Genomic DNA, 21,444 nt, shown 5'->3' on the forward strand with positions numbered 1-21,444 from the left:
AGTAGATGAGTGGATAAAAAAGCTGTGGGACATTTACACCATGGAATACTACACAGCTGTAAAGAAGAAGAATCTTGTACCCTTTGGGACAGTATTGATCGACCTGGAGAAGATTATGCTACGTGAAATATTCCAGGCAGAGAATTACAAACATCACATGATCTCGCTTATACTTGGAATAGATTCAATCACATGGAAGCATAGATGAGACTGACAAATGTCAGAGGGATGGAGGAGGGCAGATGGGTGGAGGAGGAGAGAGTAACTAAAGAATTTATATGCATATATGCACAACCCAAGGACAGGGACAATGGTGGGGAGAGGGACTGGGGAGGGGCATGAGACAGCATGGAATGAGTCATTGGGGAGGAAAAGGGACATCTGTAATATTTTAAACAAAATAAAATTTAAAAATTATAAAATAATGAAAAAGAACATTCATAGTAACTGAATGGAGTATAAGACACCTCCCAGACCCTACTTCCCAATTCTGCCAACCCCAGTAAACTTAGAATTTAAAAACTGTGTTTTCTGGAGAGATAGTATTACTTAATATGAACCATTCTTTGTTAATTCATCCACCTGTGAATTTTAGAATAAAATTTAAAGTTATTTGGGGCCATGGGTTATTCAAATTTTTAAAAATCTGAGCTGATACTGTTAGATATCCTGAATCAAAGCTCTTATTGAATTTTCTACTTGGTGTATCTCTTAGTATTAAAAAGTGAATAGTCCTGGCCTCTGTGGCTTACTTGATTGGTGTCCTATGCACGGAATGGTTGTGGGTTCAGTCCCAGTCTGGACACGTGCAGGAGGCAATCGATAGATGTTTCTCTCTCTTTCTCTCTCTCTCTCCCCCCTCCCTGCCCTCCCTTCCCTTGCTCTCTCTCTAAAATTAATAAAAACATAAATGGGTGAGGATTATAAATAAATAAGCAAACAAACAAATAGAATTTTTAAATGTAACATGTTGGCCACTTCTGTGAGTAGAGACACTACCCATGACCACAGCTGCTGTTTTCCTGGGTATCAACTGTGACTCGATATTTGCAGTGGGCTATGCAATTGGCAAGAGGAGAATGACATCTAGTTTTCTGGTGGTGATCTACTCTAGAAAGCCATCTTTCACTTTTCATTATTACTCTACTTGTAATCCTCATTACTCCTCTCACTGAACAAATTGTAACATTAGTGGCCAGAAAATGATTATGGTGGTTTTATGCAACACTGGTGTTAAATTTTTACCCGGGACAGCTGCTTGGTAAATGATGGTTTGGACAGGGCTCCCTGTGACACCAGAGATCTGTAGACGGGCTCAAGAAGATAGAACAAGTGCCCTCCAGAAAGAACCTTTTCTGTAGCACTGTGACATGCAGATGAGCCACCTAAGAAGGAAAGGGACTTATGTTGTGTTCTTATAGTTTATTTCTGATTGCATTTGTCTCCAGTGAGAGGTGCGGCTCTAAAAACTGCCCCCAGAGCCTCAAGCTCATTGTTTTAGTTAATTGTTTGCTTACCTGCACTAATAGAAATGTCCACATGACATGCTGAGGGAGATAACTGCCTCTTGACCGTCAGCACTACTCTCTGCCTATCTCTCCAGTGGCAGGAAGGTTGTAGAACCTTCCTGTGCTCCATATCACAGCAGAATGTCCTGAAAAACAGAGACTTCTAAGGATCCACTCTCCAAAGAGAGACCTTGAGGTTTCTCCCAGTAGTGGGATGGAATCCTTTTCACCTTTCAGCCCCCGCACCCCAACATCTGCTTTCCTGTCCCTGCTCTCCGAGCTTTGGCTGTTAACATATGCTGAACTCATTCCCATTTTCCTTTTATTTTATGCTCTTCTCACTGGCAATTTCTGTTCATTGACTTCAATATGAATACGTTACCCAAAATACTTGCTACTATGTCCTGAAAATTCAAATGCCTGCCAGATTTTAAATGCAGAAATTTGTCTGTGTGTGTGAGCCCTTGAACATTCATGCATCTATGTTTACCTCCAAGGCAATCATCAACACTTCTTCCAAACAAGCAATTTTAGCGGATAAACTGTTTTTTGTATTGAGATGCAGAAGTTAATAGCCATTTTTCTTAAACTGAATAATGTTTTATAATTAGAAGTTGTTCCATAATTAGAGCTGCACACCTATAGGGTGAAACTAATTTTATTGTGCTGCACTTGACCTCACTTTGGTATCCGGAAGCACTGTTTTCATCTATTGACTCTTAGGGGTTATAGGAAGTTAAGGCGTATCGTTATATACTGAGGGACATGAACCAAGAGCAGCTCCTCTGTGACAACTGAGGGTTAGTTCTTATTTCCTGGTAATATAATTCTCTGCCAGCCAGTTACCACATCATTAAAAGGGTTCTGTTACACCCAAGGTCACCATCTCACGGTTCTCTCATCCTCAGTAACTCTATAATCCTCTCCCAGGGAAGGTAGCCTCTTCTCTATGGGAAGTGGGCTCTCTCCCAGACCCCACAAAATACATGCTTGATGTTAAAGAACTAACAGAATTAACCCTGGAGTTTACTTAGTTTAAAAATCTATTTTAAGTTATTTGAATCCATCAGTTCTTTCCATATACTCTGCTCTTGTTATTTATGTCAGTTCTAGTTTCCATCATAGTGGAAAAGAGAGTTTTCTGTTTTTGCCCTTTGAAGGTTAGAGATTTTCGGAAAGAAGATCAGGGGTATTATATAAACAGTTTATGTGGATTTACATAACATACTAGAGAGCCTTGTCCTCATAAACAATGAAAACTTGTAGTCTAGGAATATTCCAACTCGGTAGGCATCCATCCATCTGTGTGTACCTCATAGGTGTTGATTTATGTGTTAATTTCTACTCTAAGGTAGTTTTGTAAAAAATTATATTGAGCCATTGAACCTTCTTATGCCAGTCACTGTTTTTTCTAGCTGGGTATATCTTTTTTTTTTTAAGTGTGGAAAATAACTATAGCACAATGGGGTAATTAAGGTTCTAGAAGACAAGGTTGGGTGCCATGTGAATACAAAAAATGGTATATTACTTCTTCCTCCTTGGAGAAGTGATCTTAATTGAACCAAGTCCTTAAAAATATTTTGAGTTAACAGGACTGGATGGGAGGCTGCCCCAGGCGGGAAGGCACAGACTTCCATTGTAGACCTAGAAGGAAGGGGACAATGAGGCTTAGAGCCAGGTGGGGACCAATCCCAGAGTGCCTCAGATGGACACATCAAGGCTTTTGGCCTTTGCCTTATGGACAATGGGAAGTGCCTGAAGGATTTTAGAGCAAGGATGATTGATTATGTATTTTAGAAATATCACTCTGGAGGAGTGTAGAGGGTTGATTTGAAAGAAAATTGATTCCCGTCATGGGGGCCACTGACGTGATGTTCACAGTTACCCAGATATGAGATAATGAAGTCTCTGGTTCCAAGTTAAGTTTTCCATTAACTTGATCCTATTTGCCATTTCATTGGATAATCTGGAATATATTGATGCTAGGGTAATCAGATTTCTGGAGGAGGCATTGTAAGTAAGTTTGGTGACATAAAGAGAGAGACAGGAGGGAGGAATGGAGCAGGAAGAGAAATGAGAGGAAGGGCCAGAGAGAAAGGAGAGGGAACATGAGCATGGAGGCAAGGGAGCACATGTACCTGGAGCAACTAACATGTGCTTGTTGGTGGAAACTAACAAGATGCAATTTAATAAAGTTCTGTATTTAGAGGGGGGAAAAAATCAGTGTATAAGGTCAGTATTGGGAAACCTGATTTAATAGTAATTCATGGGAAACAGACCTAGGAGTTTTAATTGATAGCAAGTTCTTTATGTGACGATGACCAACATGGCTACTCCAATCTTGGGTACATTAACGAAGGTGAATCATCAATAGCACAGGTGGTCTTGGCCCACCTGTTGTCTGCAGTGTCTGATGACATCTGGGTTTCTCTTTCTAATTGAGCTGTTGACAAATGAGAGCATGTCCAGAGAGGCTACCTTCTCATCTGCCCTGCTTTCTGGACCTTTCTAAGTTTTTATAGAATCTGGAATCATTTTTGGAATCTCTTAAACATTCTCTAGTACTTAGACTCTCAAACCAATCTGTCTTCTCACTGTCAGATTGGGTTTTTTCCTAGTACAGTTATAAAGCTAAAGCTTGGCTTGGTATAGGGATCCCTAATGTTATCAGTCTAGCTTTTCATTGATTATGATTCTGCAAAAGGGAAAAGAGGAGAAAGATCATGAACCAAATTGGGTGTCTCACAAATGCATCTTCACCCACACCTCATGTCTTAGGAAGAAGGACATTTGAATGCTCAAAATCCTGACACACCCAGGAAGGGATTTTAGCAATTTTGTCATGATTCCCCCAAACCATGAATGGCACCATGACTTTGATATTATGCCAAATTGTAATATTGGTGAGGGTGATCTCAATGACAGCATTACTTTAGTAGAAGCCTTAACAGAAACATAGGTACCTTGTCTTAGTCATTTTCTTATGTCCTTCCCTGCTATTGCCTAGAGTCTAGCACATACCACATGGCTCAATAAATCATTTTTGAATGAATGTTCTGCTGCTTTTTGTTTTCTTAGTGTCACCAAACTATAGCAGTACTGCTTGAAATAGCCAACCTGCAAACCATTAATCAGCCCGTAATCTATAGGGACTTGTGCCTGAATGTAAATCCTGAGTCGTTTCCTTTATCCGCAGAGTCATGCTATGAAGGAAAAGTCAGCTGGCTAGTGATGTTCACTTTCTCTGGAGCAATCCTTTTATCTAACCATGGCCAGTGTCACCAGTCAGCAGAACATGTTTGAGTAGCATTTGTTTACGCTATGAAGCTTTTTCCACTTTGAGGTTAGAATTCTTATATTATGCTCTTGAGTCAATGTGCTCATAAATGTTGTTAAACTGTGAATGGGAATCACAGTAAGTGAGCAAAAAAACCATTGGCTGCTTTTGAGGCCTGGCAAACTGAGCCTCCAGCCCTGAAAAGCTGCTTCAGGGCTGGTCCCATGACTAAGGCAATCGAGTCCCTAGATTACTTTGTTCTAGGAGGGGTCCTTAGAATCCACGCAGGAGACATGGCAGTGCAAATCCAGCTGGGAAGTACCAACTGGATCCATTTCAGAAGGCCCACCACAGCCCTTCTCAGAGCCCAATGCTTTCTCAGAGAATTCTGTCTGTGTGAGCTTCCTCTTGCCTTCACCCTTTCCTGGCCAAGGTTGCAGCATTTAGCATTCACTGAGATTAGCTCAGTGGGATGGAAGAAATTGGTTATCACATGTTTATCCTACTTCTGCCCCAAGAAGACTCTGAATTTCTACCTTTTATTACTCAAAAAATCCTCACTCTGTAATTCCACAGTGATATGCTTTTTAATTGGGGTATAATATATATCAAAATGTACATAGTATAAGGATGATGCAGGTTGGTGAGTTTTGGGAAAGTAATACCTTTACCCCAGTCAAAATAGAAAAAGTTTCCATCACCCCTGTGCCTCTGTCAATCAACATTGATTCTTGACTCTACTTAAGCTGTCGTAGCCTGGTCATATCATATATTGAACTCATTATATTCTATAAAACTAATCCTTCCCACTGTTTGTATTTTAACCAAGCCTTAATCATGAAAAGTAGTTAAGCACACATTAAGGAATACTGCAAAAAATAACAGCATCCATGCAAGGTTTAAATAAATAAAAAGAACCCAAGACATTGTTACCACTATCTAGAAGTGATCTCTTTCTTTCATATTTTTTAAAACTCACCCGCTTTAATACAGTTTCTCCAAAACAATGCCAGAAGTTAGTTTTGTATTTTTATGCAATGATGTGGCGTTTAATCTGAGCTTGGGCATCCCTTAGGCACCTTCAGTGTGCTCCACAGTGGAGAACTCAGCCCCAAACTTCCATCATGTTGTGTAGTTTTGGGGTGAATTAGCCAGATCAACTCTGTACTCTGATTCACCATTTTTGGGAGCCAAGGCAGGCTTTTAATCAGCTTTTCAAATAAAGAATTTAGCTTCCTCACCAGTGTAAACACTTACAGTGCCCAATCTGGGCTCTCCTCAGTTCTTAACTCAGGTTTCTCAGTCTCTTTGGGCTTCAGGAAGAAAATCTGAAGAAAAGAAAGAAAAAAGATCCAAAACAGATTTTGTGGAATTGACTGTGTGCGGTCTACATTTTATTGACTTTTTATTTATTAACATTTTGTTTTTAAAGGATGAGAAAAGATACTTGAATTTAAAAATCCCATTAACTAAACTAAACATCTGTGTCGAAGTAAATCCCTGAGCTGTGACTCTTACGGAGACCAACTGTGAAGCAGTTAAAGATTTTAGAAGGCTTTGGTTTTTTTAATATTATTTTTATTAAGGTGTAATTTATGTAGAGTAAATTCACCCTTCTTAGTAAAATTCTGTGAATTTTGACAAATATATAAAGTTGTGTAACTATCACTACATCCAAGGTATAGAATGGCTCTATCAGCCCCCATATTCTCTCTTGTGCTTTTGTAGTCAAACTCCCCCCTCCCCTGGGCCCTGACAATCAGCAATCCATTTTCTCTGCTATAGTTTTAGATTTTTAATATATAGAATCAAATTCTTTGAGTATTTTGTTTTTTATCAATTCAAAAGCAGTTATATAAGAGTTTGATGAAATGATTTAAAATCATAGGAGAAATGTTAATGTTAATTGTTTATAATATTCTCAATAAAGAAATCCATCTTAAGTGGTTGTAATTTAAATTTACAAGGTAGTTTATACAAAGTTGATTTTTAATTTCAGATTTCCTACTGAATATTCAAAACACAAGTCAGTTGTGCATTCTAAAATTATTTTCCCTGATGCTGGCATTACACATGTCATGGCTAACGCATGGATATTTATTGATGAACAGTTGACATTTAGCTGTTGTGATGTTGAGCCTGAACGTGCCTGTGAAAGTGGGAATTAGATTTCGTACATTAGATATCATGTCACATTATTATTTGTTCTGACTGAGGAGCAGGGACGATCAGTCCAGCTGAACTGAAATATCCCCTTGGTCCTCAGAGTAGTTATAATTCCTCCCACATAACATCCAATATCTCCTGTTCTTAGTTTATTTCTCCCATGAATTTTCTCATTTCCAAATGAGTAATTCTTACACAGGTCCTCTGGTATAGATTGCTTTGGTGGTAGAAGGAGACAGAATTTTACCCACCTTGCCAAGTATGGGCCTCAGCATCCCCCTTCTCCCCCTACCCCGACCCCACCTCAGCAGTGAGTGCCCTCTGAGTCCAATTGCTCTTCACTGCTGGACTCCTTTGATTTCGTGTTGTACATTTGGAGAAAGAGAGGAAGAAGGTGATTGGGTTTTGCAGGATTTACAGGTAATTGAGTGACTGTCTGCTAGAGAGACCAACATCTGGTCAGAGCTGTGAATGTGACCACCACACCTTTGTGCCTTCCATGCTGAGCCCTGAAGCACAGGAGCACTGGCATCTCAACTACTTCATGACTCATTCAAGCCAGGGAGGCAGTCCTTTTCCAGAGTGCAGAAGCCTGTGGCTCCGGAGGAGTAGATATAGGCCGGACTGTGTTAGGCCCATCCTTTCATTAAACAACTTGTCATCTTGGGCAGTTAGTATACTTTTTTGCACCTTTGTTTCTTCACCTATAAAATTAGGATAAGAATACCTCAGAGAATTGTTGTGGAGATTATCATTTAACAATTCTTCCACTCCACAAACATTTATTGAGGTATTGTTTGCTATACACTGAATGAGTGCTGGTGATCCAGCAGCCGCTTCTTTTAAGAAGTATATGCACCCTAGTGGACTGGGAGACAAATCAGTATGTAATGTGACAGGTGAAGAAAATTCAAGAGAATCAGTGAAGGTAGAAGGAAAAAAGATGGGGGGTTGCTATTTGATATAATGTGGTTAGAAAGGTCTCTCTGAGGAGATGGTAGTTGAGCAGAGAACTACACAAAGTGAGGAAGCAAGCCATGCCCCCTGCATGCACACTGTGTGTGGAGTGTTTGAGGAGGTGCCTCCACCAGAAAGGAGGCAGGAGCATGGGCTGGGAGGACGTGATAGGGATGAGATGTGTGGGAACAGGTAGGCAGGTCCAAAAGTGCCTGTAACTCATCATGAGGACTTTGGGTTTTGCTCTAAATTAAGCCATATAAGAGTTTTGAAAAGAGGAAAGACAGATCTGCTTTCCATTTAAAAATAATTCCTCTAGTTGCTAAGCTGAAAATATACTGTAGGTGAGCAAGCATGAAAATAGTTAGAATAATTAGGTCTTCTCAGTAATCTGGGTGGGAGGTGGTGGTGGCTTGAACTTGAATGATAGCAGCAAAGGTAGTGAAAAGAGGTTATATTTTGAAGGTAATAATAGGATTTGCTCATGATTTAGATGTGGGGTATGAGAGAAACAGATGAATCAAAGGTAAGCTCAAATTTTTGGCTAGGGCACCACAAAGCAAGAGTGGCCATTTGCTGAACTAGGGATGGCTCCGGTGCAAGTGAGGCTTGAAATAAATGAAGAGTTAATTGTTTGGACATGTGAAATTTAAGATGTCTGTTAGATATCCAAATGGAAATGTCAAGTGGCCAGTTGAATGCAGGAGTCTGAGTTCAAGGGGGAGATTGGAGTGGAGATAAATGTTGGAAGATTCACTGCATGGAAGTGAAAACTGGATGAGATCAAGGCTTAGACTGTTGATGGAGGAAGAAAGGAGACAGAGCCGTGGGCACCCTAAACTATAGCAGTGCAGGTGGTGAGTGAGATAGAAGACAGGTGAAGGGCGTGAGCATCAAATGCTATACCCATCTTACACAAGATCAATTCACACAGATACCAAATTGACCGTTTGGAGATTTATTAGCCATCGACTGCGAGCAGACTCCTGCCCTAACAAAACTCACAGCCCCGAACAGGCTTCGCAGGGAGAATATAAAGGCAAAAACCATATCCTGGTTGGGGAGGGAGAGCAGGTGGGGGACTAGCGAAGCAGCATACAGGAGCTAAGATAAGCATTAATTAACCTTCTTCGGTTAGCTATTCCCTGGAATTTTGTGGGCCAAATCTTTACAAAGAGCCAGGGGAGGGGAAGGAGGTCATTGTTTCTACCAAATTTTGTTGCTCTTGCTTATCTTCAAAGTAGCTATTGTAAGGGTAGAAAATGGGAGTGCTAAGATGGGAGTGCTGTACTTCACAAGTAGGTGAGTAAGAAAAGGACTGAGAAGTGACCAGAGTCTGCAGTACAGTGGATAGAAGGTGCCCAGGACAGACTAGTTTAATTAAACAATGAGTGTTTAATTACATTTAGGTATCTCCTCACCCCTTGTCTTTATTTTCTGGTTTGGATGGCAGAAAACCTCACCTAAATTAGTGCCTTAGCCAACTTGTGTCCCAAAAGCCTCACTTGGAGAAATACTGTTCTAAATCACTCCTGCTTTAAAATTATTTGAGTCAAACCTCAGGCCCTCCTGGTGAGGCTGGGCCCATTCTCCTTAAAATCACATGACTTCTAAATTGGGACAATGAATGTATCATCTCTTTAAAATATAAAAACAGTAACTCATAAACATGCAATACTATGTTGTCTATGAAGAAAGGAGGAGACCAGCATTTTGAAGGGCTTAAGATGTTCTCAGCACAATGACTTCTCATATGTTCTTTCTCATTACATACATTTGTGAAATATATTAAATGTCAAAATTTATTTGGGCTGGGTGGGTGTGTTGGTGAAGGGATTGAGCAACAAAGGAAAGAAAAAGAAAGAAAAAGCTCATTGATACAGACAACAGTGTGGTGATTGCCAGGGGGAGAGGGGGAGGGGGAGAAATGTATAAGGGGGATAAATGGTGATAGATGGAGACTTGACTTGGGGTGATAAACACAACACGGGGTACAGATGATGTGCTGTGGAATTGTGCACCTGAAACCTATATAATTTTATTAATCAAGGTCACCCAATAAATTCAATAAAAGGGAACAGGTATTGAGTATCCCCTACCATGGTAGTAGTTAGCTGGTTTTTTGGCCAGTCCCATATCTAAGTTGTAATGAATAAATGGAGCCCAGCAAGTCCCCTTGTCTATGATTTTCATTTTACAAATGCCAACTAAACATACTCTTAACTCTCCTGATAATTTTTTATGGTGATGCTCACCAAGTTTTATTCTTCTCAGTGAAGGTCCTGTTCAGAAAGTTGTTTAGCACTTCACAGTTTACAAAGCACTCTATTCTACAAAAAGCACTTGAGCCTTAAAATAACTCTGTGATATAGGCATACTGGTTATATTAACTTGATGGTTTTCAAAAGCAAGTATCTATTACTCCCTCTTCTTCCTTTATATCCTGTGCAATGTTGCATTGTATCCTTTCTTAGCTTTACATGATATGCTAAACTATTCCTATGTTTATATAAATGTTGAGAAATTAGACTCTTTGTAGTTGGGAAAAAATGGTGTCACATACATCTGAATTGTTTATTGGCTACGGGCTAAATTGCTATAATACTGGAGATAGGACAATGGGATAATAGGTTTGGGTGTAGAAAGATGGGGGATATTACTGAAGAAACAGAAGTTCAAGTTTGGTTGTGACAGATTTCAGTGTGGTCACAGCAAAATTTACAAAAGTGGGGACAGACAGGTTCTTGCCTGTCAGTGTAAACCAAAACTCAGACTACAGCGATTTTAGAAAATTCAGAGAATTTTATTATAATTATCATTCTATTCTTTTGGGAATTGCTGTGATCTAAAATGTGTTTACATCTTGGTATTAAAGAACTCTTGCAGATACATTGGCAAGGGTTTGAGCTGGTCAGCATTTAACTTGCATGTAGAATTTCCACTGTTCCTGTCTACGTTGTAGGAGCATACAGATCAGCACTTTGAGTAGTCCTCCTGTGTCTTGCTTTCCATACTTACCACACAGTTTTTCTTGCCTATGATTTTTGTCTGAAATATCTTCAGCCTGGCCTAATTACAGCCAACCCTTGCACAACGTGGTGATTAGGGGCACCGTGTTTAACTTGACTCCCTAAAAAGTTGACTGCAGTCATCCCTTGGTATCTGTGGGGGATTGGTGCCAGGACTGCCCTCCGCCCAAAGGAGACCAGAATTCTCAGATGCTCAAGTCCCTTGTATAAAATAACTTGAACAATGCATATAGTCCGCCCCCCACATCTGTTGCTTGTTCAGTCCATGGATGTGAAACCCAGGGATACAGAGGGTCAACTGCATATTTACAGAAAAAACCCTGCAAGTAAGTGGACCTGTGCATTTTAAACCCATGTTGTTCAAGGGTTAATTGTACTTTGTCATATTCAGCCTTTCATTATATTCTAATACTCATTGAAGAATGAATGTGTGAAAAACATATTACCTTGCCTAGCATGGTACAGGCTTCTTAATGGTTGGTTGATGCCTGATTCCCCTTTTTTCTTCTCAGAGCTTAGCTAAGTGCTTTATACATAGTGGGGACTCAGTATACATGTATCAAATAGACTTGAACTAGAATTGGTCACTGTTGTGCCAGCTGCATTATTCAGTGATAAATATAAAAGGAAAATGTATGATTAACAATTAAAGATATGATCGTATTGACTTTCTTATTTTATTAACTTTATTTGATATGTACTGTTTTGGACACTATTTTTATATATAGCTATTTACCAGTGTACCTTAACGAAACTTATGGACAAAAAATTGCCTTGTATTTTTAATCCAACTTTTTACAAGAGAATTGTGGACAAAATGTGACTGTTACAGACTCTTAATACTTTCAGTTTACCTGAAAAACACTATATTTGGTGGCTTTAGATATATTTATTTCTATCTTTTGATTTTAGTAGTGAGCCAAATGTCCTGGAAATTCCATAACATGAATATAAACCCCATGACAAAATGTGCTTATACATTTTCAAAAGCCAGGATTACTCTTTACTTAACAGAAATCAGGCTTTAGGTTTTAAATTATAATCAATTTTCTGGTATCACTTTAGTTTGAGTTTTGGTTTACAATGATAGGCAAGAACCTGTCTGCCATCACTTCTGTACATTTTGCTGTGACCACTGAAGTCTGTCACAGTCAGACTTGAACTTCTGTTTCTCTAGTGATATCCCCATCTTTCTACACCCAAACCTATTACCCCACTGCCTTATCTCCAGTATTATAGCAATTTAGCTGATAGCCAATAAACTATTCAGATGTATGGGATGTCATTTTATTTCCAACTATAAAGAGTCTAATTTCTGTGTATATGTTGACATTTTAATAGAAATTTTCTGAAGTTTTGTTTTTTGTACATGATAGTACGGGGAAACTCAAACATGAGTGGTTTCTCCAGAAAGATTCCGAAGGGGACACACCTTCGCTTATCAACTGGCCTTCCAGGTATATCCCAAGTTGAAAGTCTTGGCTTGTTTCCTGAGTGCTTCTCCTCCCCCTGCTTCTTGCCTGCTGATTCACATGTCACCCAATGCGAATCCTCCTCTTCCTAATGGCAGTGAATTTGAAAATCACGCGTTCAAATAGGGCTGCAAAAGTTACTTCCTAATCATTTGCTTTTCTCCTTCAAATGTCCTAATCTCCTCTAATAGCATTTCCTTTTGGTCCTCCTTTTGAAAATCTTTTGACTACACCTCTTGTTTTTCTCCTCTCTCTATACTTTACACACTGCCAGCCCACCAGGCACCTCTGGGTTGCTCTCCTTCTGAGGCCAACTACCCAGCAGGTGTCCCATCTTTTCAACATCCCTTCACCAAGCACTCCAGCCTCCTTGTTTTCATGTCGCCTTATCTCTAAACCAATAGTTAATTTTCAAAAGTTACATTGAGCGCCTGTAGTTTTAAAAGCAGACAAAAACCCCTATCATTTCATTTTTCAGGTTGGGGGCAGGGAGAGGCGGAAGGAGTAAGAATGAATAAGTCATTGGCAGGACAAAGCACCCATATATTGAGTTTCTAACAGTCCCTTTGTTCTCTGCTGAGGACAACGTTCAGATTGTCTGATTAGAAGGACACATTCCACAGGAGAACTTGAACCACATTTCAGTCGTCTTTTGATTAACAAAGCTTATAAATATGAAAACATCCAACACTGGCCAGTCTGAGAAAAATAACACTCAGAATCCTTTTTTTCACCTGAATTGTTCATAATAAGTGCCCTTCATGTGCATCTTTGTTTTTCTTTAATGAAGTATACCTAGATATCCTGCACCTTATGTTGGAAAATATGTAGGCTTTCATAATAAATTCAGCAGGGTGCATTGGTCATTTAAGGAAATAGTCTCTTCTAAAAACTGTATATCAGAAATAATTATTTTTGATGATTCATCTTAAGTAAATAAAGGTTTTACATTCCCTAGAAATCACTTTTCCTACTCCAAAGGTATTCTTTTTATTTTTTATTTTTTTAAATTATCCCCAGTTAGTAATCCATTCCTAAGCAGTTTCAATGGTTTCTCCTTTCTCACTAAGTGGTATTTCAAAAAATAAAAATAAGAAATAGCTAGGGCTATTAAAGCTATGTGCTTTGCAAACATCAAGGGACATTTTGTCACTGTTCTTTCTTTCCATTTAAAAGATAAAGTGACTGAGGCAGGTAAACTGAGACCACACAGCTAGAACTAACTGAGCCAGGCTTTGAGCAGAGGTCTCCTAGGACCCCATAGTCAGAGCTCTTGGCTACTTTTCTTCTGCAGCGATAGAAGTAGAAAAGTAGCTTTTAAAATGGATTTCAGTCTTGCCGTCAGAAAGCACCAAAGTAATCTCTTTCTACATTACTTTTTAACTAACTGCCTGATAGGAATTGCTATTTCAGAGGAGAGAAATTATTCAGTTTATTAATACTTTCAACAAATATCTTTTCTCTAACATTTTTCTGGGTGCGAGACTTATTAGGAGTAATGATGTCCAAACTGGTGACATCTTCTGAATGAATGACTGCAGTCTGCATTGCATGAAAAGGCTTGTGAATGTTTAGTTGAGTGCTCGAAAGAGGTGATTATTTGTCATATCTTGAGCTCAATAAAAAAGTAATCATGAATGCTCTTACATTTCCAGGAGACAATGAAATTACATTTGGTCAATAGGTGTAGGTATGCCTGGAAACTGCCCACAGTCATATGCTAGGCCTGTACATGCAGAAAACTTGCTGTGTACAGCACCAGCCTGTGTGTCCTCATGTATACTGCTGGTGTACATCAAGGGGTTTTTCTGTGGCTTCTGGGTATTCATTTAGTTAGAAGGCATCCACTTTCTCCCAGGATAGCATCTGACCCCTCAGCTTTACAAAGGGTAGAGTTAGTTTTGCACTACCCTGGCATTTGAATGAACATTTGGAAAATTGACTCAAAATCATTCATCTTGCAAGCAGTGGGTTTCTGATATTAACCACCCAAAATGCTTCTCCACAAGTAGTTCTCTCTTCGGTTTTATTTCCATTCACTGGTAATCCATGATGCACGCATGCTTCCTTCCCATTAAGCAGTTACTGCACTTTGCAACTTAACCCTTTTTCTTTCTTAAAGAGTTAAAGTTAGAGAAAAATTGGTGAAAGAGGAGAGTGCTCGCAGCAGCCCTGAACTTGCCTCAGAATCTTTAACTCACAGGAGACATCAGCCCATGCCAGGGCGTTACCTGTCCTTTCAGTCAGAAAACTCGGCCTTCGATAGGGTCACGAGCAAGGCAGCCGGCTCTGCACGACGGCCAATCCGTGGTTATGTCCAACCAGCAGATCCTGTACACACTGCCATGCTGGTGACCTCAGAAGTCCCAGAAAGTGTGTCTGAGTGCAGCTGGGTGGGATCAGCCACCCAGAAGGTCATAAAGCCTCCCACCCTGAAGGTTCTCGAAGGTGAGAGAAGGGATACCCCCATTCTTCATATCTGTGAATCACAAGCAGAAGACATGCCCCTCACTGAAGCTCTGGAGAAAAGCAGGAAAGCACTCTTGGCTTTGGAGGATGGTGGGCTTGAAAGAAGCCACAAGGACCCCTCTGGAAATGAGGACTTTGATAAACCCGCCAATGGTACCATCACCTTAGAACATCAGGAGGAGCCAGAAAGTCTTTCACACCCACCTCAAGCTCAGCACCAGTTCACTGAGAGAACAGGCAGGAGCGAAATGGTTTTGTATGTTCAGAGCGAGCCTGTGTCCCAAGATGCCAGAGTGACAGGTCACAAAAAAGAAGCATCTAGGAGGAAGCACAAGGTCCTCACCCGCTCCCTGTCTGACTACACGGGCCCCCCTCAGCTCCAGGCCCTGAGGAGTAAGGATCCAACTGTAAAAGGAGAGCCCAAGTTGCAGAGTTCCAAAGCTGAGGGGCCCCATTCAGAGCTGAGTATGCTGGACACCAAGGTCTCTGTCGCCCAGCTCCGAAGTGCATTTCTGGAGTCTGCCAGTGCCAGCAAGAAACCTGAACTGTAGGTGATGTTTCAAATGCCCTCCTGATGTGTCACTTGCACGTCCTTGGCAGAATTATTCATTTCTCAACTTGTGTTGTGTCCTGCATTGAGTCATATTTAAGCTTAGCTCACAAGTGTGCAGGGCAGACCATATAGGACATGGCTCCAAAACTACCATTCTGCTTCGCCTACTAATGGGGAGCTGGAGGATTGGGTCTCTGGAATGTTCCACCTCCTTTGCATGCATGGGAGAGGCATGCAGTGGGATTTGGTGGTGTCTGTACCTTGACTCTGTGAGATGCATAAACCTTTGCTTTATTCTCTCTCTGTCTCCCTGGTCCCCTGCTGTATCCTCTCTCCCAATGATTCTAAAAGCCAATCGCGGTTTGAGAGGTCAACCAAAGGAGTTGGCTTGCCTACCAGTGTGGAACGGGAGAGAGGATCCCGGAAACCACGACGCTATTTTTCTCCTGGTGAAAGTAGAAAAACTTCTGAGAGATTTAGAACTCAACCTATAACATCAGCAGAACGAAAGGAATCGGATAGGTAGGCACGTGTATGTCTAGGAACTTAAGAAGACTCATACAGGATTTCACGACAGCGATGGTCCTGATACTGTTTAAGTGGGGTGTGATGATTCCATAGTTCTTCCATCTAATCGATAAAGGTTATTTATTTGGCTTATATAAATGTGCTTTTAAAGAATGTCCATGACAACAGTATCCCAAGACAGTTTTAAATTGCGCTCAAACTGTAAGAAGTAAGAAATTTTTTTCTTCATTTAATGTTTTTAAATTTTTTATTCCCTTTTTAAATTAGAATCCAAATTGAGTATTCACCGGATTTTAGTGAAAATAACTGAGGGATATTCATTTTATAACTGTCTCCCTACCTGTTGTATCTGAGTTTTGTATTATCACTTGATTATCCCTGAAAATTATAAGGTTTGTCTAAAAAATTATCATCAGTGATGTTGAATAAGTCATACTTGATTCTGGTTTGTCTCTACAAGGTATGCACTTGGCTGGGCTGTGTGCACATGCACTCTATAGTGTCTGTTAACTGTGCATGTGTATTCACAACTAGAATTATTGTCAGGATGATATTCTTTAAGAAAGTTTAATTGCATTTTATTTTTACTTTTAATATGATAACTTATATGGATCCTCTATTCTCACCAGCTAATTTTTGTTACTATTATTTGCTAATGTCTTTCCTAGGTCTACTTCAAATTCAGAAATGCCAACTGCTGAGGGCAAGTATCTGTTTTCATTTTGCTTCCTTATCATCATGCCCAGATTAGATTTAAATAAGATTTTTGCTTTTTGAGAATGAGATTATCGTGCATATCTATTTCTTACTTTTCTGCAGATGTTCTTTCTGTGACTGTAACAAAACCTAGTTATGGTTTTCAGATGATCTTTCCCTTATTTTTGAGAGAGAATTGCTGAGTGAGCAATAAAACAGCTGATTTGATCCAAAGAAGCAGGCTTTTCTTGTTACTGCTGCTATTGAACAATAAAGAAGAGACATTCCTTCCCAAAAAATCCATCATTAAATCTCAGGTTGGCAAATAGCACAGTAGAAAATTACTGTCCAGACAGAATTTTTTTGGTTAATTGCAATGGAAATGAGTACCTTTACACTGAGCAGAAGAATAGGCTCACTGCAAGGGGGAAATATTGCCAACTGTAATTTTTAGTACATCTATTCTTATAGTCAAAGGATTTCCAGGTCAGCCTTGAGAAACCTTTAGAATCTTTACATATATTTTTTAATGATGTCTAGTGTTTATTTTGTGGCTTTTTACAGATGAAGAAAAGGTAGATGAACGAGCCAAGCTGAGTGTTGCTGCCAAGAGGCTGCTTTTCAGGGTAAGATGTGCTGAAGTGTTTGAGCAGAAGCTGTCACCCTCTGAGGGTCCACTGTGTCCCGCACCTGGGCCTTCTGTGGCCCACGTTGGTCTAGCCCACCTGTGGCTCTCTTCAGATCCTCGGCTGGTGTGACCACCTGCTGACACAGAGCAAGTGTTCACCTCCTATCATGGTTTGAACCTCTTGCGGTGTTTCCCGGAGTAGAGCTATTTTGCTGCCCCAATTTCCTGTCCTTGAATTCATGAGGATTCCATAATGTTTCTGATCTCAGGAAATGGAAAAGTCATTTGATGAGAAAAATGTTCCAAAACGATGTTCAAGAAATGCAGCCGTAGAGCAAAGGCTGCGACGTCTACAGGACAGATCCCACACCCAGCCCGTGACGACTGAGGAGGTGGTCATCGCAGCCACGTGAGTCTCCTGTCTGCCCTCGGCCTTGGCTGTCATGCCTTCTTTTAAAAAAGAGATTTAAAGACTTTTTAATAAAAAGAGGTTATTGGGAGATGGTTTAGTTAGAAGCCGTAGTGAAGTTGGTGTTTAGGGATTTTTCTTACCGGAGTCTCTCTGAACCTTGTAATGGGATGTGTGATCTATTGTATCTACTAGAAAAACATGAAAAGGAATTTTGTTTAGTTTTTCTGTCTGCATTTTTTATCTATTTTACAATGGAAAATTTACAAAATGAAAGTCGATGGATTATTATAATGAATCCTATGTACTCATTACCCAGTTTCAGCAGTCATCAACTCCTGCTGTACCTTGTATCCCCACCCACTTCCCCTTTCCTCTTGCATTATTTTCAAGCAAACCCCAGATATCATTTATCCTATAAATATTTTAGTATGTATCTCAAAAAGTGAAGAATTCTTTTTGTTTTTAAATAATCAAAATTTTGAAAAATTAATTGGAAGTTTGATAACTTTTTAAACAAAAGGAGGTAATTTTTGAGCAGTATGTTATAATATATTCAGAATGGATTTCCCAGAGTAATTCATTCATTCAGGGATAATCACTTCCATCAAGTGAAAACTTTTATTAGTTTTTTTTGTTGTTGTTAATCCTCATTGGAAGATATTTTTCCCATTGATTTTTTAGAGAGTGGAAGGGAGGGAGGAAGGGAGAGAGAGAGAGAGAAACATTGATGTGAAAGAGACATATCGATTGGTTACCTCCCACATGCACCCCCAATTGGGTCAGAGAGAACCTGTAACCTAGGTACATGCCCTTGATTGGGAATTGAACCCAAGGCACTTCGGTGTGCAGGCTGACTCTCTAACCACTGAGCCATACCAGCCAGGGCAACTTTTATTAGTTTTTGGAAAATTGTTTTTGTGCTTCCCCTGGACACACACACACACACTTTTTGAAAAAAGTGGAGTGCATCTTACGTGGATTAACATCCCAAGAAGCCTCAATGTCATAGCCCACTACTGTGAACCTACTGTTTGATCAGCTGCCTTCACTTCCTTCTTCATCTACTCCTCAACATTTTGGTATATTTGTGGATAAATACTTCCTGCACCCATTAGGAATGCTTAAATCAGGTTTTTGGGGTTTTTTTTTTTACTTAAATTTTAATTTTTTAATATTTGAGTGTCTGTTGTAAAACACCAAACCCATGGGAGCAAAACAGTAAATATAAGCAAAAACTATCACTTTGTAAGGCTCACTGAGTCTACTTTGACATGCCTATAGATTATATGAGGACTCTGATTCTTTAAAAAAAAATAGATTGAGAAAAACATTCCAAAAATGGTCATTATCTGCTGATATCCTGGTGGTTTTCATTAGCTTTCTTTTAAATTACTTTTTTAGACCAAGATATTTCTTCTAGAGATAGCCTATTCTTATTCCATTTACTTTGAGTAGCCTCTGTCTGTTATTTCCTAAGTTTGTTACTGCTTTTCAAGTTCTTCTGTGATTTTCCCAAAGTAATGAGCAAATAATTTTGTTAAAATATTTGATTTCATGTTTCTGAATGGAACACTTTGCTTTCCTTAATGCTTCTTTTCTTCTCTCTCCTTATGAATGTTCCTTCTTTGGCAATTGCTTTAAAGTGAACCTCTCCCTGCTTCGTGCTCTGTGGCCACCCACCCTGTAATGACAAGACTTCCTAGTCCCACTGTAGCTAAGAGCACTGTGCAACCTGCCAGGTACTGGACAGCAATAGCAGCATGCGGCCTGAGGGCAAAGGTGCTAGACCACAGAGGAGTCTGAAAATCTTGAATGGCTTTCATTTGTTTGACAACAAGTCAGTGCAATGAGTTCCAGGAATGTTTTGTCATAGTGCAAGACACTGGTAGCTTCATGTAGGTCTGCATGAGAAAACATCTCATCTACCTGCTTCCACTGGTAGCTTCATGTAGGTCTGCATGAGAAAACATCTCATCTACCTGCTTCCACGATATGTTGGAACTAGGATCACACTAACTTAGCCACCCATTTGCTTTGTTTCTGTTCTTCATAAGCATAGCCACCTCTAAGAAATGTCATTCTTCAATCTAAAACACTAGCACTTAATAAAGATTAATAGAAAAACAGGAGTTAATGTGAATGTTGAAATTCTGATAATACCTAGTTTTTTTTTAAACCTGTGTAGACACAAATAGGTGTTAAAAACAATCCTACCTGTTTCTAGTGTATAGATAATGCCATTATATTTGGGGATTAAGATATTAAGAATTTATAGTGTCTGAAAGATGTTTCCTTACCATGTTTTAAAATTGTGTCCTTAAGGCATGTAAATAGTCCCTCTATTTTACTATTATGGGCCAAAACACAAAGCTAAAAATAAGACTAAAAGAAGTAAAATGACAGTGTGGAAATAAAGCTGGCACAATCCAGAAGCTGAGACCTCACTGGGGAAGGAGGTTGAGGTTGCCCTCCCAGTTCAGGAAAGATACCATTAGATCCCGGAACACTGACACTGCTCTTTTGTCTGGGACAGCATGTGAAGTGGTGATTAATTGGAGTCAAGTCAAAATACTGTATACCATTTACTGGACTTGAGAACTGGATTTGCCAATGCAGAAGGGATTCACTGTGGCCATGCAACCCGAAGCTTTCTCTGCCTGGGAGCCAGAGAGACTTACCATTGTCTGAAATTTCCTTCGCTTTTCAAGTTACTGGGAATTACAGAGTTTTGTTGTTGTTGTTGTTTTTCCTGGAGAGCTTTTGTGTTTTTAATCTTTAATGTTTAATTATAAAAATACACGTTCACTGTAAAATTTCAGCCAGTATAGAAGTGCATAAAATAGAACATGAGAGCCCTATCAGCCAGTGATTTAAGCCCCTTTAAAAAAGCTGGTAGAAACCTATGAGAGAAAGTGCTAAAGTGAAGGAGTGAGAGACTCTTAAAATTAAACCATTTGTGTTTAGCAAGTAAAAATCAAAATCCTGTGTTGTGGATAATGTTGTTGACAACATGATTATCCTATTTGCTAATTATTTAAAATGAAAAGACCATCTTCTGAACCACATATTAAGATAATGTCTAAATATGCCATAGGTGATGCCTTAAGACTCCCTTTAGCTTTATTTATTATTGACACTAATAATACAACTTTTCTCTCTAAAATAAGGCATGTCCAAGCTGACCTCCTTTTCTTAAATAGGAAATTCAGTTTCTACAGATAATTCAGAGCTAAAAATCTCCTCTTTGTGAATTTGACAAAGCTAGTGTCCCCAGGCTACTCTGCTTTATACTGTCTCCTTTAATAGCTAAACAACTGCCTGCACCTGTCTTAAATGTATGTAGGCAAAAATAAAGCCCCTTTCAAAACTGACACTTGGAAGAAAGTTAACATACAAAATTAGCAGTGGGCTTGTGTTTGTTTTTATCTGTGTTGCTGACTTTTTCTCCCTTTCAGATTACAGGCATCTGCTCACCAAAAGGCTTTAGCCAGAGACCAGGCAAATGAGGGCAAAGATTCTGCTGAACAAGGTGAACCTGATTCCTCCACTCTAAGCTTGGCAGAGAAGTTGGCCTTGTTTAACAAATTGTCCCAGCCAGTTTCAAAAGCTATTTCTACCCGAAACAGAATAGACACGAGACAGAGGAGAATTAATGCTCGCTATCAAACTCAGCCAGTCACGCTTGGAGAGGTGGAACAGGTGGGTACACTGTCATTGAATTCCAGTTTTTCTGTATGTTCTTAAGCTAT

At 39.6% G+C, this 21,444-nt stretch overlaps 1 protein-coding gene across 8 annotated transcripts in view; it reads left to right on the forward strand.

The window, feature by feature from the left end:
* The window catches only part of SVIL (supervillin), a 238,304-nt gene that overhangs the window by 158,134 nt on the left and 58,726 nt on the right, over positions 1-21,444 (forward strand). For 4 of the 8 annotated variants that reach the window (XM_087823774.1, XM_087823777.1, XM_087823783.1 and 1 more), the window contains exons 6-12: positions 12,314-12,394; positions 14,532-15,425; positions 15,783-15,953; positions 16,628-16,662; positions 17,220-17,281; positions 17,553-17,692; positions 21,151-21,394. In XM_087823774.1, the coding sequence (XP_087679900.1) occupies positions 12,314-12,394; positions 14,532-15,425; positions 15,783-15,953; positions 16,628-16,662; positions 17,220-17,281; positions 17,553-17,692; positions 21,151-21,394 (1,627 nt within the window). Of the gene's footprint in view, positions 1-12,313; positions 12,395-14,531; positions 15,426-15,782; positions 15,954-16,627; positions 16,663-17,219; positions 17,282-17,552; positions 17,693-19,338; positions 19,435-21,150; positions 21,395-21,444 lie in introns of all 8 variants that reach the window. The other 4 variants (XM_087823801.1, XM_087823805.1, XM_087823810.1 and 1 more) reach the window with 3 other exon arrangements.

The sequence above is a fragment of the Miniopterus natalensis genome, chromosome 1 (assembly GCF_054644295.1).
Source record: "Miniopterus natalensis isolate mMinNat1 chromosome 1, mMinNat1.hap1, whole genome shotgun sequence".
Taxonomy (NCBI): domain Eukaryota; kingdom Metazoa; phylum Chordata; class Mammalia; order Chiroptera; family Miniopteridae; genus Miniopterus; species Miniopterus natalensis.